At 46.6% G+C, this 14,251-nt stretch overlaps 1 protein-coding gene across 1 annotated transcript; it reads right to left on the reverse strand.

Moving 5' to 3' along the window:
- Positions 1-2,192: 2,192 nt before the first annotated feature.
- On the reverse strand, positions 2,193-8,559 carry FAM110C (family with sequence similarity 110 member C). The gene is made up of 2 exons (XM_039473750.2): positions 7,499-8,559; positions 2,193-3,731 (listed from the first exon to the last, which is right to left on the reverse strand). The coding sequence occupies exon 1, from the start codon at positions 8,478-8,480 to the stop codon at positions 7,530-7,532; it is 951 nt and encodes a 316-aa protein (XP_039329684.1). The 5' UTR covers positions 8,481-8,559; the 3' UTR covers positions 2,193-3,731; positions 7,499-7,529.
- Positions 8,560-14,251: the final 5,692 nt, after the last annotated feature.

Raw genomic sequence — 14,251 nt, forward strand, 5'->3', positions numbered from 1 at the left:
ACACTTGTAATCCCAGCAGTTTTGAAGGCTGAGGTAGGTGGATCACTTGAGGCCAGCAGTTCAGGACCAACTGGCCATCATGGTGAAAGCCTATCTCTACTAAAAATAAAAAAAAAAATTAATTGGTGATGGTGGCAGGCACCTGTAATCCCAGATACTCGAGAGGCTGAAGCAGGAGACTCACTTGACCAGAAAGCAGAGGTTTCAGTGAGCTGAGATTGTTCCATTGCACCCCAACCTGGGCGACAGAGTGAGACTCAGTCTCAGAAAAAAAAAAAAAAAAAAAAAAAGAAGAGGGAAAGCTTATCTTTGGATTCCTCCCCAGGGTTAGGCATAGGCATCTGCAAGACTGAGCAAGATGGCAGAGTCTGGCTCAGCCAGAGCAGCGAGAAAAACATCAGGGTTCCATGACTCACCAGCTGCCCAAGCCACCACACCCCCAGGTGCATGGAGCACAATGAGAGAAAACCCAGCATAAGAAGAGTCTGCCTTCATTTCATTTGCTAATGAAAAGTTTACAAACTGTGCTTTTGTTTGTATTTTTGTGCCCTTTTTCCAATGACAATGTTAGCAAAACATGAACATATTTTAAGCAAAAGACTGATGAAACAAAGAAAAGCAAAGTGCAGAACATTCAAAACTGCTTTGACTGCATTTCATCTTGAGGGGAGTCGATGATTTCAGGTGCTACACAGCTCATCTAGGACAAGCCTTGGGATGCCGTCCACTCACTCCTCCCCATAATCTGCTGAGAGGACACTCAAGAAGAAAGGGAGGAAGCAGGCAAGGAACTGTGCTGAGCAGACTCTCATTTCAAACTGTTGCCACTTATTCAAACTCACAAATTTGTATTAATAAATGATAAAAATACGTTACTTCTTTGATACAGAATATTCAACATTGCACACCAGTTACAAATAGTGTGTAGAAAAAGCTCTGTTTGGAAACTGCCATGACAGTCGTCTAAGTCTACTGATGTTTTCTGGCATCGCTAGTGGTAACCGCAGTGCTGAACTTTGAACCACCTGAAAAAGGGCAATGTTCAATAAAGCTTCCTTTTTGTTCCAGTGTCAGTGCCCAGCAGTTTAAAACAACTATGTGTATTTATGTGGACACATAATCAGGAAACCAGCTAGGTACATGAATACCTTTTACTCTAAGGCATTGCTGATCCGTACCCACATATAAGTGAAAAAGACTACTGTTATTTTCTTTGCTCTATCAATCATTTTTTTCATTATTATGTAATTACATTTTTTCATTAAAATGTAATTTTTTCAATTACATTTTTTAAAGTGTCATTATTTCATGAACAGTCTGATTTTTCTCAAAGTCACTCATTAAATTGGGGTAATTCAGGTTTAGGCAAGATATTCTTTAGTTTTACTTTTTATATAGTTTTTAGAGACAGGGTCTTGCTCTGTCACTCAGGCTGGAGTGCAGTGGTGCAATCATGGTTCACTGCAGCCTTAAACCCTTGGGTACAAGTGATCCTCCCACCTTGGCCTCCCAAAGCACTGGGATTAAAGACGTGAGTCACCACCCCTGGCTGAAGAAAGAACTTGTCACATCTTACACATGCTCAAGACATGGAGCTGAGGCATGAATCTAAATGGAAGGGAAGGAGGATTAACTCACTTCTTTAGGAGTCTGATGCCACCCCGTTCCTCTGTTCTTCATGCCCGTTTCTGATATCTACTTCTAGAATTTGCTCCAACTGAATTCTTCTCTTTTCCTGTGCCACCACCGAAGATGCAAACAGTTCTAAAAGATCTTGGTGGTTTTAGTGGAAACCACTTTGTTTTTATATTTTTCACCTATGATATGAATGATGAGTCTGCACCATTTTGATCTTAAATAAATCCGCCCCAGGCTGCATCCATCCTGTTCTGACAGTAGAAACTTTTACGTAAAGCCTTCATATATAAAATTAATGGGACATCTGAAAATAAGGAATTGGGTATATGAAAAGATCCTTTAAAAAACTGTTCTCATCTTTAACATTATCTTTTTTTTTTTTTTTTTAACTAAGTGCAATACAGTGAACAGAAAAACAGCAGCATTTTTAGAGCGACCATCGGGGAAAATGCTTAGATCAGGGGACCTGATCAGAGTCTACATTCAGAAGGTGCATCTGGTGGCCAGCAAAGGCTTCCAAATGTGCATCTGGGACTTATTTGAAAACAAGTCACTACAGTACTGAGAACTTTATTGAGTGGCAAACACTCCACTTACAGTCAAACAATAAAAATTCAATTGTACAATATACACAGAGATGACCAAGAAAAACATGATTTAAAATTATAAAAACTAAAATCATATGAAGTAAAATAAAACTATCTGAAAACAAATAACTGTAAAAATAAATATCTAAGTAACCCAATGACCTACTCTCACAGTAAAATAGTTACAAAAATAGAATACAATATTAACCAAGACTTGAATAATTCAAAATGAAATGGTTAAAAAAAATATGGTATCAATGAGAAACCCATTTCTCTCCCCTCCACATTCTTCTCACTGATGATTTTCTTCTTGAAAAGATACTTTTTGATAGTAAGCCCTTCAAGAATCAGCTGGGTAAAAAATGTTCTTTGGGTTATTTCTCAGAAGGTTCTGTGGGTGTCATGAACAAGTTCAGAATCAGGAACCTGGTAACCCCGTCAACATTCTCATTCCAGCCACCCTCAGGCTGTCCCTGGTTTTAAAATATGCTCTTCATAGAAAAGAGTGAATTGGTGTCAGATTTGGGTTGATTATGTCATATGTGGAGGTGTGAGTCGGATCAAAGGGCAGGGGAGAGGCCCTGCCTCAGATGCCTGTGTTCCGTGTAAACCAGTTTTCTGTTCTTTTTGGAAGCTGGGAACAAGAGAACTATGAAGTACATTCTAAATAGTGCTGCAAAAGTGAAATGTATTCATCTGACCAAAGGAAACTCAAGATTCTTCTTCCAACTCTCCAGAAACTGTCCAGTTACAATAAGAGGTTTTACTGATCAGTATTTAAACTCTAATTTATCTTTTAATGGGTACTTCCACATGCCTACAACCCAAATGGAGAATGGCATTAATAGCATGACCTTGTAGTCCTCAAGTTATTTTAAAAGTGCTCTCTGATTTGTCAAATGAGATACACAGTAGTACAGTCTGGGATTTAAATGTAGTTTATAGTGCAGTAATGCTCTGGCAGGTGGGGTCAGTGTGCGTGAGCCTGTGTGTTTACTCTTTTTTGGCCACAAAATTGAAACAGAATATAACTTTTCATGGTTACTTTGATTTAAATGATGCTAATCAGCCCAGATGGTCAAAAGGAGCACATAAACATGGCATTCATGCTTGGTTTTCATTTTCCTTGATTTAAAAAGAATCAACTTAGATATTGTTAAAATGCATCACAGTACCTTTTTGTCAGCAAGTCAGTAAAAAAGATTGCCAAATGCTGTAGGGTTTCCAGCTGCCCTCTGGAAGCAATGCTAATTTCACCTCAGACGAGGAAAATGCTTCTTAGAGATTCAGCTATTACAGTTCAGCTAAATTTCAAAATCAGTGTTCCCATATTCTCTGCTGTATTTGAAACCTTCTGAGAGCACGTAAGCTTTATCAATGGGGTGCTGTATTCCTGGGAAAACAGCAATTACGTGGTCACCTAGGCATACTGGCAAAATGGCCCTGGGATCCCAAGTCACCCATGAAATGCTTCAAGAAGTCTTCATCATCTGGAAGGTTTGCTTCCTGAGGAGTTAAAGAAAAAACAGTGAATCAGCTCCAGTCCAGACAAAAGTTAGCATAATAAAAACTAAACATTATACAGATCTGGTCCCTGCAGTTTTTGTTTTTTGATATTCTCTGCATTTTGAAACATCTTTTGCATTAAATTTTGCAAAGAAGTCAGTAACTTTATTAAACACAGCTATCATCCCATTTCTCTGGCAGAACAAATTCCATCTCCCTTCAGGCTTTTTTCTGGGCTTTAAAAATTTCTCTTTGCCTCCACCTACTCATGGAGCAGTAAAGAAAACTTCTTTAAATGTTGGTAAGGCCAGCACTAACTACTACAGAGCTGGACAACAAAATAGGCAGGCAGTCAAACTGATATCTGAAGGCAATCAGACTCCTCCCTTTTCAAACATCAATAAAGGCCCAGGTGTGGGTCACACAACAGGAAAGAGTGGCCTTATGGCTGCTCAAGCCACTTCTTTACCTAAAATGTGCTCCTACTTGCATAGCTTTCCAGAATAGTCAAAGAAGAAAGGAGTAGAAAGGCTGAGAAGTCCTGAGTTCATTTGTTCTCTATTCCCACTACATCTTTGCAAATATGAGACACAACTCTGTTCCAGGAGCTTTCAGTAGACTTCTACAGGTACTTCCTTTTTCTTTGTGTCAAGGATAAATGTGAAGATAGCTGTGGAATGTCTGAACATTTTTGCCCCTTGAAATTAAGCAATGTTTTATCCCTAAGTTCCCAAAGGACAAGTTATTTATGCCAGTATTAAAAGCAGCAACTTACATATTCTATGCAAACTAGAAAGATCTAAATTTTGGCAAGTTCCGTTTGATGAACTGGAAGACAGGAAGATGACTAAATAACAGCAGATAAAAGAGCAATTTTCATAAATTAAACTCTGGGAAATAGAAGACCAAAATTACCCATATACAACCAACTATTACTCATGGGTTCCCCAGAGGACTTGTGTGCAGATTATATGAGTCATTCCCCAATTCTGATAGTCTCAGTTTTGAAAGCAATTATCTTCACCCCACAGGGCAAGAAACTTAAGAACTTAGTTAGTTCTATTATAATGGAGACATTTTTATTATAATTTATAAATCTCTATCTACCAAGGGGACAAAAACCACTGTATGAAATATATTTGTTTTCTCTTTCACTTAGAAAACCTACCTTTGTTCATCTCAAGTTTCTGAATCTTTCATGTAAACCTAAAATGAATCCTTATAAATTTCAGCAGAAAAAGCACAGCTTAATTTCCTGCTTCTACATTTTCCAGAAGCTGGTCTCAGAACAAGGGACTTCTGCCAGAAGTCAGAAGACCGCCCCACTGACCAGGTGTGACCCTCTCTCCTGGCTCTTCCTGCTGGTGTCCTCCAGGGAACACCAGCGCTGGGAGGCGGGTAGCTGTGCAGGGGCTGAGGTCATGGGCAGACCGTGTTCCAGGGATCTGGAGAAAGCCCAGGCTACTGTGTTCTTCTCATACCCCCGGCCCCCGACAGCCAGGCAGTAGGTCTCTGCATTGCAGTTTCAAAGAAATAATACTGGTTTGGGTCTAGGGGAGTACATTAGTGAAGGAGATCTTCACAGTGCTGGTGACTGCAGATTCCATATAAAAACTGGGGTAGCTTCTGTGCGATTATCCTCCTGCTCTGAGAAATAATGTAAAACTTCTCAGAAGACAGGTGCCGTTGTCTCCAGCCTGAAACAAATGGATTCAAGTGGAGGAAGATGAGGAGAGGAGGAAGCCCAGGAGCCTCTTTTTCCTGCCTCCACCCTTAGTGCCTTCCCAAACCTGCTATAACTTTCCCTTTTCTTTCAACTATTTCTCTTTGTCATAAAAGTGGAAGTTCTCACAGGCTAACTAAACTTCTTATATTTTTCATAGGTTCAAGCCTAAAAGGTCTTTAGGATTTAGTCTATGAAGTCAACTAAATTCTCACTCGGATGACTATTTTGATATTGGCTAACTGGAGATGGGAACCAGCCTGGGTCTGGAGGGATCAGAGCCAGCTGCTTTTATTTTTATGTTGTCAGGTTACATTTTGGTTTTATTTGTATGCCATGTTATTATCTCACCACGATACCAGCAAGTCTACCCACTGGCTGCACATGTTCTGGTGACCTGGAGGGAGCTTATTCATAAATTTGCTTTTCGTGTATTTCAATAGACAACTTTTTTTTTCCCATTTCTGGGTTTCGATTATGCAACACGAATTATCACTAGACAGACCAGAAAATGTAGAGGTTGAAAACCATCTGCCTACCTCCCTTCTTTTTTGGACAAAGAAAGCCTGGTCTATAGTGCAGGAATCACTTGCTAACATAAGATGGGCCCTTAATTCTGGTTTAGGGCACTGTCTACCAGGCTGTGTCCCTCCAGTGACCATGGCCACCCTCCAGAGCTCCTGTTCTACATATGGTGCCATCATTAAAATACCCTTGCCAGCATTCATTAAACCCAGATCCAAAAGACAGTTTGTGAAACTACAAATTCATGGTTGGTTTGTTTGTTTTTTTACAACTTTGCCTATATACATTTGTTGGGGACTTAGCCTAGTGGAAAACACAAGTCTTCCATAAATTATAAGGAAAGACTTCAGTGTTGAGACTTCTGAGTTCAAGAACAAGACTGAATTAACCAAATTTTTACGTCTATACCAAAGTCATAGCCAGAGAAGTTACTGGATATTTTTTCAGTTGTCAAACAGAGGTGAGTCCTGGGCAAACATCTCCTGGGCAGCCTCCCCCACAGGCTGCCATGCACCTTTAGTTGGTTTATCACAATGGCAGACAATAATTTCATTTCATGATTTTAAAAATTTATTGATAGCAAGTTGTCATTGTAGGATAAGAGAAAAAAAGGTGTTGCAATGTTTAAATTCCTGGTTATCAAAGAGAGCCCTGAAAAGGTACTTTCTCTTCACTACTTTGTAAAATGTCCATAGGGAAGAGCAATAGGGAAGAGCAGGCTAACAGTGAGAACCAGCACTCCTTAGCTCCCCAGTGAAAAGCTAAAGAAGCCCGAAGTCAATCCAGCACTACTGGTTGTCCAAAAGGAACTTCCTTTAGTATCATCAGAGGCCAATAAACTATAGACTGTTGTTACAATCTCGTCCAATTTGCCTAGTTTAAAAAACTGAAACTCTCAAAACAATTTAAATAAAATTTAGCCAAACAAAGATCTTTGTTGCTAAGTGAAAGTGCTGACAAGATCCCGTGGAGAAGTTCTCACCACTTCAGCGCAGGCCTCCAGGAAGCACAGGGAGCCTTCCTTTCTGTTCCAGTGAGACAGCCGCGCCTACCTAGGGCTGCAGGTGGACGGATCAGCTCCAATCAAACGTCAGAACCGCCCACAGCGCAGGTCAACGCACTCAGGAATAGGGCTCTCAAGCCGTTTCCAGAGCAGGTAATAATACCAGGGGCGCAAAACTGCGTTCTGGCAGCATTTTGGATTTCTCCTGTTTTTACAATAATAAGCCAAGTGGGACTCGTTAATTTGCAGAATTGCCTTTCCGGGCGGTCAGACGCAGCAGACTCCGAAGGGCCTGGATCTGCAGGTACCTGGACTGGTACCTTCTGCTCTTCGGCACCCGGGGCTCAGCTCACAACCCTCCGCGTCTGCGTCTTGGGTCTCTTTCACACTGCAGCTCCAAATCGCACTCAATTCTAAGCATCAGCTGTGACCCGCCATCGCCCAGCGGGGTCCCAATCACCGAGGCTCGCCCCCCGGCACACGGCCAGCCCCGCCCCCAGCCTCCCGGGCACACACCTTGGGCCCCGCTCCGCTCCGGCGCAGGCGGTCACGCCGGCCCCTGCAGCCCCTGGCCGGGGGTCTCCTTGGCCTTCCTGCAGGTGTACAGCCACTTGATGATGCGGGCGTTCCTCTCGACCACCGAGGTGGTGCTGGGCACCTGCTCCATCAGCTCCTCCTCCTGCAGCCCGTCGTCGCCGCCGCCGCTGTGCCGGGAGAAGCCGCTGCCGGAGGTGGCGACGCTCACGCTGCGCACCTTGAGGGTCACGCGGTCCGACCCCGCCGTGAAGTTCTCCCTGCCCAGGGCCTCCACCACCTCGGGGTCCAGGCCGCAGTACGCGAAGAAGGTGTCGGACTCCAGGGCGGCGGAGTAGCGCGAGCTGAGGTCCGACTGCGAGCGCTGCAGCCCCCGCCGCCTCACCACGCGCGGCTCTGGGCCAGGGGGCGCGGCCGGGGCCGGGGAGGGCGCAGCGGGGCCGGAGCGCGCGGAGGGGGCTGGGGGCGCGGGGGCCGCTGCGGGACCAGGCTCGGTCGGGACGGCCTCCAGGTTCCCGGCCTTGCCCCCGTCGCCCGTTCGGGGAGTCTCGGGGGGCAGCGGCGCCTTGTCCTTGCCCGGCCCCTGGAAGAGCTTCTTCACCAGGCTCGCCCTGCGGCCGTCGGCGCCCGGTCCTCGCACGAACTCGCATTTCTGGCGGTAGATGATCAGCGAGTCGGGCCTCAGCGGCTTCCGCGCAATAGCCCTGCGCGCCACCGGGGCGGGGGCGCGGGCCGGGGGCCCAGGGTCGGTCCCCGGGCACTTGACCGCTCCGGGGCCGCTGCCCTCGGAAGCTGTGCCCCGGCCCGCCCCCGGGCCCCGCACGTACTTGGCGCGATCGGCCGCCAGCCTCTCCACTGCGGTCCTGCGCGCTGGCCGCGCGGCGTCGGGGTCGCGGGGAGCCTCGGGGTCCCGGGGAAGTAGCCGCTCGCCCAGGGGCGCGTCCAGGGCCGCCAGGGCGCGCATCCTCGCGGGAAACGGACCGGCCGGGGCTCCGGGTCCAGCGGAGACGCGCTCGCGGGTTCCGAAGTCCGCACCGGGTGGGGAACTGCGACCGGGTGCCCAGCTGCCCAGGCTCGGGGCTGGGGACAACCGGAGTCCGCACCGATTGGCGAATCTCCCCAGCTCCCGCCCCTCCCGACCTCAGCGCCCCCCCGACTGGCACCGCCCCCGCCCCGCCCCGCCGTCCCCGCCCCCTGACTCCCGCCCGGCCCCGCCCCTCGCAGCGTTCCGGGTGCCAGCGCCCGCCCTCACCTCTGGTCCCGGGTCCCCGCCCTCACCTCCCGCGCGGTGCGTCCCCGCCCCCCTCACCTTCTGGCCGCGCGGCCGACCGCCCGCGGGACGCTGGGGCGAGCAGGCTCCGAACTCCGCACTCGCTCAGCTCCAGGCGTCAGCCTGGGAGTCCCCGAGGTCGCCGCCGGACGCCGGCGTTTCCGGGGAGGGGGAGCCGAGGGACGTCCCCGCAACTCCCCGGGGCAGGTGCCTCACATCCTTTGAATTCTTAAAGTGACCTCATCGTGTTTGGAAACTTGACCGTTTAATTGTCTCCACCTGAGCTCAGATTCTTACGGCGAGGAGGAGAACGTAAGAGGAAGGAAAACGCGGCGCACGCGGGCATCGGCCTCCGCGCGGGGGCGGGAGCGCGGGGTCTGGGGTCGGGTCCCGCTCCGTCGCCGGCCATGCCCGAGGACCCGCCGGCCTCGCGGGAGGGCAGTCTGGGGGCCCAGGCGCGGCTCCGTGGATTTGGAAGAAGTTCAGCCAAGTGCCCGGAATCTTTGCTATTTTTACTGTAACCGAGGCAACCGGAAAGCCACGAGTTCACCAGGCGGTGGATCCACCTAGGAATGCTGAAAGTCTAAGATAAAATATTTCCAAAATTCCATTATTTCCTAAAGTTGGACAAAGTACTAAAGACACCTCTCAGACGTGAAATGCTCACGTGATCGCGCCTGTGAAGACGCCTCAGAACAGGCTGCGCTTTCAGCCTTGTGGTTGAACTCCCCGAGCAGCGCCGCCTGGGAGGCGGGGGGCGCGGCAGGTGTCCGTGGGCGCCCGAAGTGGGCGCGAACGCCTCGGCAGCGAGGAGGGGGCCGCGGCAGGTGGGGCCCAGTGGGCCTTGGGGTTCTCTAATCTCCTGGAGCCCCAGCGAAGCAAAATCCCATAGGGATAAACGCACAACAGGAAATTGCCTTCAGAAAACCGGACCGCCCAGACGGCCTGGTTGGAACAGGTTAGACTCAGGAAAAGGACTCAGGGTCAGTGAAGAAAAGAGTGGCAGAAGAGAGGGAAGGATGCGGGGGTGGGGAGGGAAAGAGAGAGAGACAGAAAGGGGGAGCTCCAGACGGTTTCCTACCCGATGCCCTTGAGACCCAAGTCCTGCCTGCTCTCTGCTCTGCAAGCCTGTTCTCTATGTCAGAGGAAAAAACCTTTTCAATCGTTCAGCCCAAAGTGTCTTCTTTTCCTAATTCGCCCTACTTGACGGGCAGCAGCGGCAGCACTTCTGAGAGAGAAATGTCAAGTACAGCACCTCTGCAATTTGAGTCCGGGTCCACAATTTACCTTGGACAGGTAACCAAAGTCTCGGCTTCTTTGTTTTGTCACCTGTAAAAATTCCTGTTTTAAATTTACAAGAAAAAAACACCCCATTAAAAAGTGGGCAAAGGAGGCCGCGCGCGTAGTGGCTCACGCCTGTGATCCCAGCACTTCAGGAGGCCAAGGCGGGTGGATCACCTGAGGTCAGGAGTTCAAGACCAACCAGCCTGACCAACATAGAGAAACCCCATCTCTACTAAAAACAAAAAATTAACCAGGCATGGTGGCGCATGCCTGTAATCCCAGCGACTCCGGAGGCTGAGGCAGGAGAATTTCTTGAACCCGGGATGCGGAGGTTGTGGTGAGCCTAGATCATGCCATTGCACTCCAGCCTGGGCAACAAGAATGAAACTACATCTCAAAATAATAATAATAATAATAAATATAAAAAAATGGTCAAAGGATACGAACAGACACTGCTCATGGATCATTAGAGAGACACAAATCAAATCCAATGAAATGCCATCTCACTCCAGTCAGAATGGCTGTTATTAAAAAGTCAAGAAACAACAGCTGCTAGCAAGGCTGCAGACAAATAGGACGGCTTTTACACTGTTGATGGGAATGTAAATCAGTTCAGCCACTGTGGAAGACAGTGTGGCAATTCCTCAAAGACCTAGCACCAGAAATATCATTTGACCCAGAATACCATTGCAATGTACATCCCCAAAGGAATATAAATCATTGCCTTATAAAGATACATGCACACATATGTTCATTGTAGCACTATCCAAAATAGCAAAGATGTGGAATCAACCCAAAGGCCCATTATAGACTGGATAAAGAAAATGTGGTACATATACACCATGGAATACTATGCATCCATGAAAAATAATGAGATGACATATTTTGCAGGGACATGGATGGAGCTGGAAGCCATTATCGTCAGCAAACTAACACAGGAACAGAAAACCACACACTGCATGTTCTCACTTATAAGTGGGAGATGAACAATAAGAACACATGGACACAGGGAGGGGAACAACAAACACTAGGGCCTGGTGGGAAGTGGGGAGACACGAGGGGAGGGAGAGCATCAGGAAAAATAGGTGATGCATGCTAGGCTTAACACTGAGGCGATGGGTTGATAGGTACAGCAAACCACCAGGACATACGTTTACCTGTGTAACAAACCTGCACATCCTGCACATGTACCGCGAACTTAAAATCAAATAAGCATCTATAAACTGATAACATCAATCACATACAGAAATTCTACCTCTTTACAGCTCTTCCCTGCTCCCATTTATCTTATTGGTGTCAAAAAATTATATCATTATATATGGGATACTCATTAACATAGATTTGTACTCTTTTACTCTAAAAAGCGGAGTTTTAACCCTCCCCCCCAAAAATCAGCCCCATACTAGGGGAAGGCTCAGGAGAGTTCAGCTGATGTGGCATCTAAGGAGGAAAGGTGATCAAACATGGCAACCACTGCAGAGAGATGAGGATGAGTAGCTCATCTCTGGAGCCTCTGCCATGGTGAATATCCCATGGTGTGGTTTCTTTTGAGGGATGGGTATAGAAGCTGGTTTATGCTGAGTTAATTAGAGAATAGGAGGTAAAGTACTGAAATGTTATAAAAGTAGGGACATTTTTCAAGGATTTGATGGTGGAAAAATATGTCAGCACAATAGCCTGAAAAGGTGGCCACAGAGAGAAGCTACTTTGGTTGGTGAGCGCTGCACATGTTGTAAATAAAAGGAGAGAAGCTGTGCTGAACGTGCACATGGAAGAGGAGATGGCTGATTGGTTAAAGTCCTTCTGGAGGAGGAGGAGGATGATATTTAGATGCTGAAAGAGGACTATCAATTCCAGAGAAAAAATAGCACAACAGAGTTCGGATGTTCTCTGAAAAAAAAAAAAACAAACCTTAAATAATCCTGTTTCTTATCACCACACATGCCGTCTGGGTTAGTTTGAACAGAACCCATAAGAAAAAATTCAAAGTACGGTATTTAGAATGAAAAAAAGGGTACTGAGATCTGGCTTTTGTTAAGCTATAACTGACCCTCCAGAAAATATGCTGCTAAAAGTAAGATTAAACTACCTTTTGCAGCATAAAGGTAAACCAAGTTGTTTTCTAAATGCAGTAAAATCTATTAAGAAAAAAGAACTCAGCCGGGCGCGGTGGCTCAAGCCTGTAATCCCAGCACTTTGGGAGGCCGAGGCGGGTAGATCACGAGATCAAGAGATCGAGACCATCCTGGTCAACATGGTGAAACCCCGTCTCTACTAAAAATACAAAAAATTAGCTGGGCATGGTGGCGCGTGCCTGTAATCCCAGCTACTCAGGAGGCTGAGGCAGGAGAATTGCCTGAACCCAGGAGGCGGAGGTTGCGGTGAGCCGAGATCGTGCCATTGCACTCCAGCCTGGGTAACAAGAGCGAAACTCCATCTCAAAAAAAAAAAAAAAAAAAAAAAAAAGAAAAAAGAACTCTCAAAATAGGTAAAATCCAACCATTGAAAGCTCACTAGTTTATGTTACAGGAAGCCCACAGGAAAAAATCACACCGGCATTTGTAAGAAACACCCATAATGGTCCAAAGCCAAAGAATGGACTCCAGGACACAGAGAAAAGCAGAAGCGAGACTTTAATGGCAGTTTTGCGAGAATGGGCGTTTGGCATGGAGGCACAGGCCGAACGGTTTTAACAAGCCATTTATTTCCTAGTGTGCAAGTCCCTCCCAGTCCCTCGTTGGCTGAGTTCTGTGGGTTTACGATCTTCGTGGACCTACGTATTGGTAGTTGTGTTAAGGGTTCAAGTATGTTTTTTAGGGTCTTTCTGCTGCATTTTATTGCAGCCCATAATGCATTGTGACTGCCTCAGGATGTTTTTGGACATTTGACCTATGGCCCTAGTGGCTGCACTTAGCTGATAAAAAAGAGTACAGTTATCTATGCTGCAAGCCAGCCTAAACTAAATTCTTTGGTGGGGTGAGAGGGGGTGGTTAAATGGGCCCTGACTGATAGGTGCCTGGCTACGGGGTGAAAGGGAAAGAAGGGGCTGGTGACAGTAAATTCTGCTTCTTTACTTCTTTGTAGCCTGTTTAAACCTTTATTACAGCACTTAGAATTGAAAATGGACTACCACTTAGGGGTTATTTTCTACAGTATTCAATCTTATCATCTTTATTTGGTCACAATAACTCTGGGTAAGGATTTTAGGGAAATGTTTTACAGGTGAAACATCAAATTTCCATAGGGCATTCTTGTCTTTTATATTAATTCTTTTCCTATTTATTAAGAATAAACCTTGAATATAAAATGCTCATGCATCATTTACTAAGTTTCCCCCCTAATCTCTCAGGTGAAGTTGACATTAGTGGTGATATGAGCCGTTCAAGTGTCTAAAGAAATAGGCTCATTGGCCGGGCACGGTGGCTCATGCCTGTAATCCCAGCACTTTGGGAGGCTGAGGAGGGCGGATCACGAGGTCAAGAGATCGAAACCATCCTGGTCAACATGGTGAAACCCCGTCTCTACTAAAAATACAAAAAATTAGCTGGGCATGGTGGCACGTGCCTGTAATCCCAGCTACTCAGGAGGCTGAGGCAGGAGAATTGCCTGAACCCAGGAGGCGGAGGTTGCGGTGAGCCGAGATCGTGCCATTGCACTCCAGCCTGGGTAATGAGCGAAACTCCATCTCAAAAAAAAAAAAAAAAAAAAGAAAGAAAAGAAAAAAAAGAAATAGGTTCAAGAGTAACTATTATTGTAAAGCCTCTCATATTCTAGGAAGGTAAACACCATCCACTGTGGGAACACATAATTGTCTTGTTCAGTGCACTTTAGAATTGGCAGTGAGTATAGATTAGAAACCAAATCATGAATGATATTGTACAGATGGGCTCTCTCTGCTGAGTGTAAAGCTATATTAAAATAAAACCACTGCTGAGGATGTCATCAAGATGGGTGACTAGCGGAAGCCAGCACTCACTCTTTCGCAAAGAAGAAATAGATATCCACACATTGAACAGGACGTCTAAGGGAGAACACTGGAATTCAGTCAGGGAGTGACAAAGATGCTCTGAGGCGTGGACACTCAGGATGATGGGTAGAATGGACTGGTCCACAGTCAAGAGGGAATATTCACTGAAGGAAAAAGGTGAGCCAGAGATCTCCAGCAGCCCATCTGTGCCACA

The sequence above is a fragment of the Saimiri boliviensis genome, chromosome 1, assembly GCF_048565385.1.
Source record: "Saimiri boliviensis isolate mSaiBol1 chromosome 1, mSaiBol1.pri, whole genome shotgun sequence".
NCBI classification, from domain to species: Eukaryota; Metazoa; Chordata; class Mammalia; order Primates; family Cebidae; genus Saimiri; species Saimiri boliviensis.

Excerpts from the sequence above, each read along its gene's own strand:
- FAM110C (XM_039473750.2), bottom strand. The coding sequence starts at position 8,480 with ATGCGCGCCCTGGCGGCCCTGGACGCGCCCCTGGGCGAGCGGCTACTT.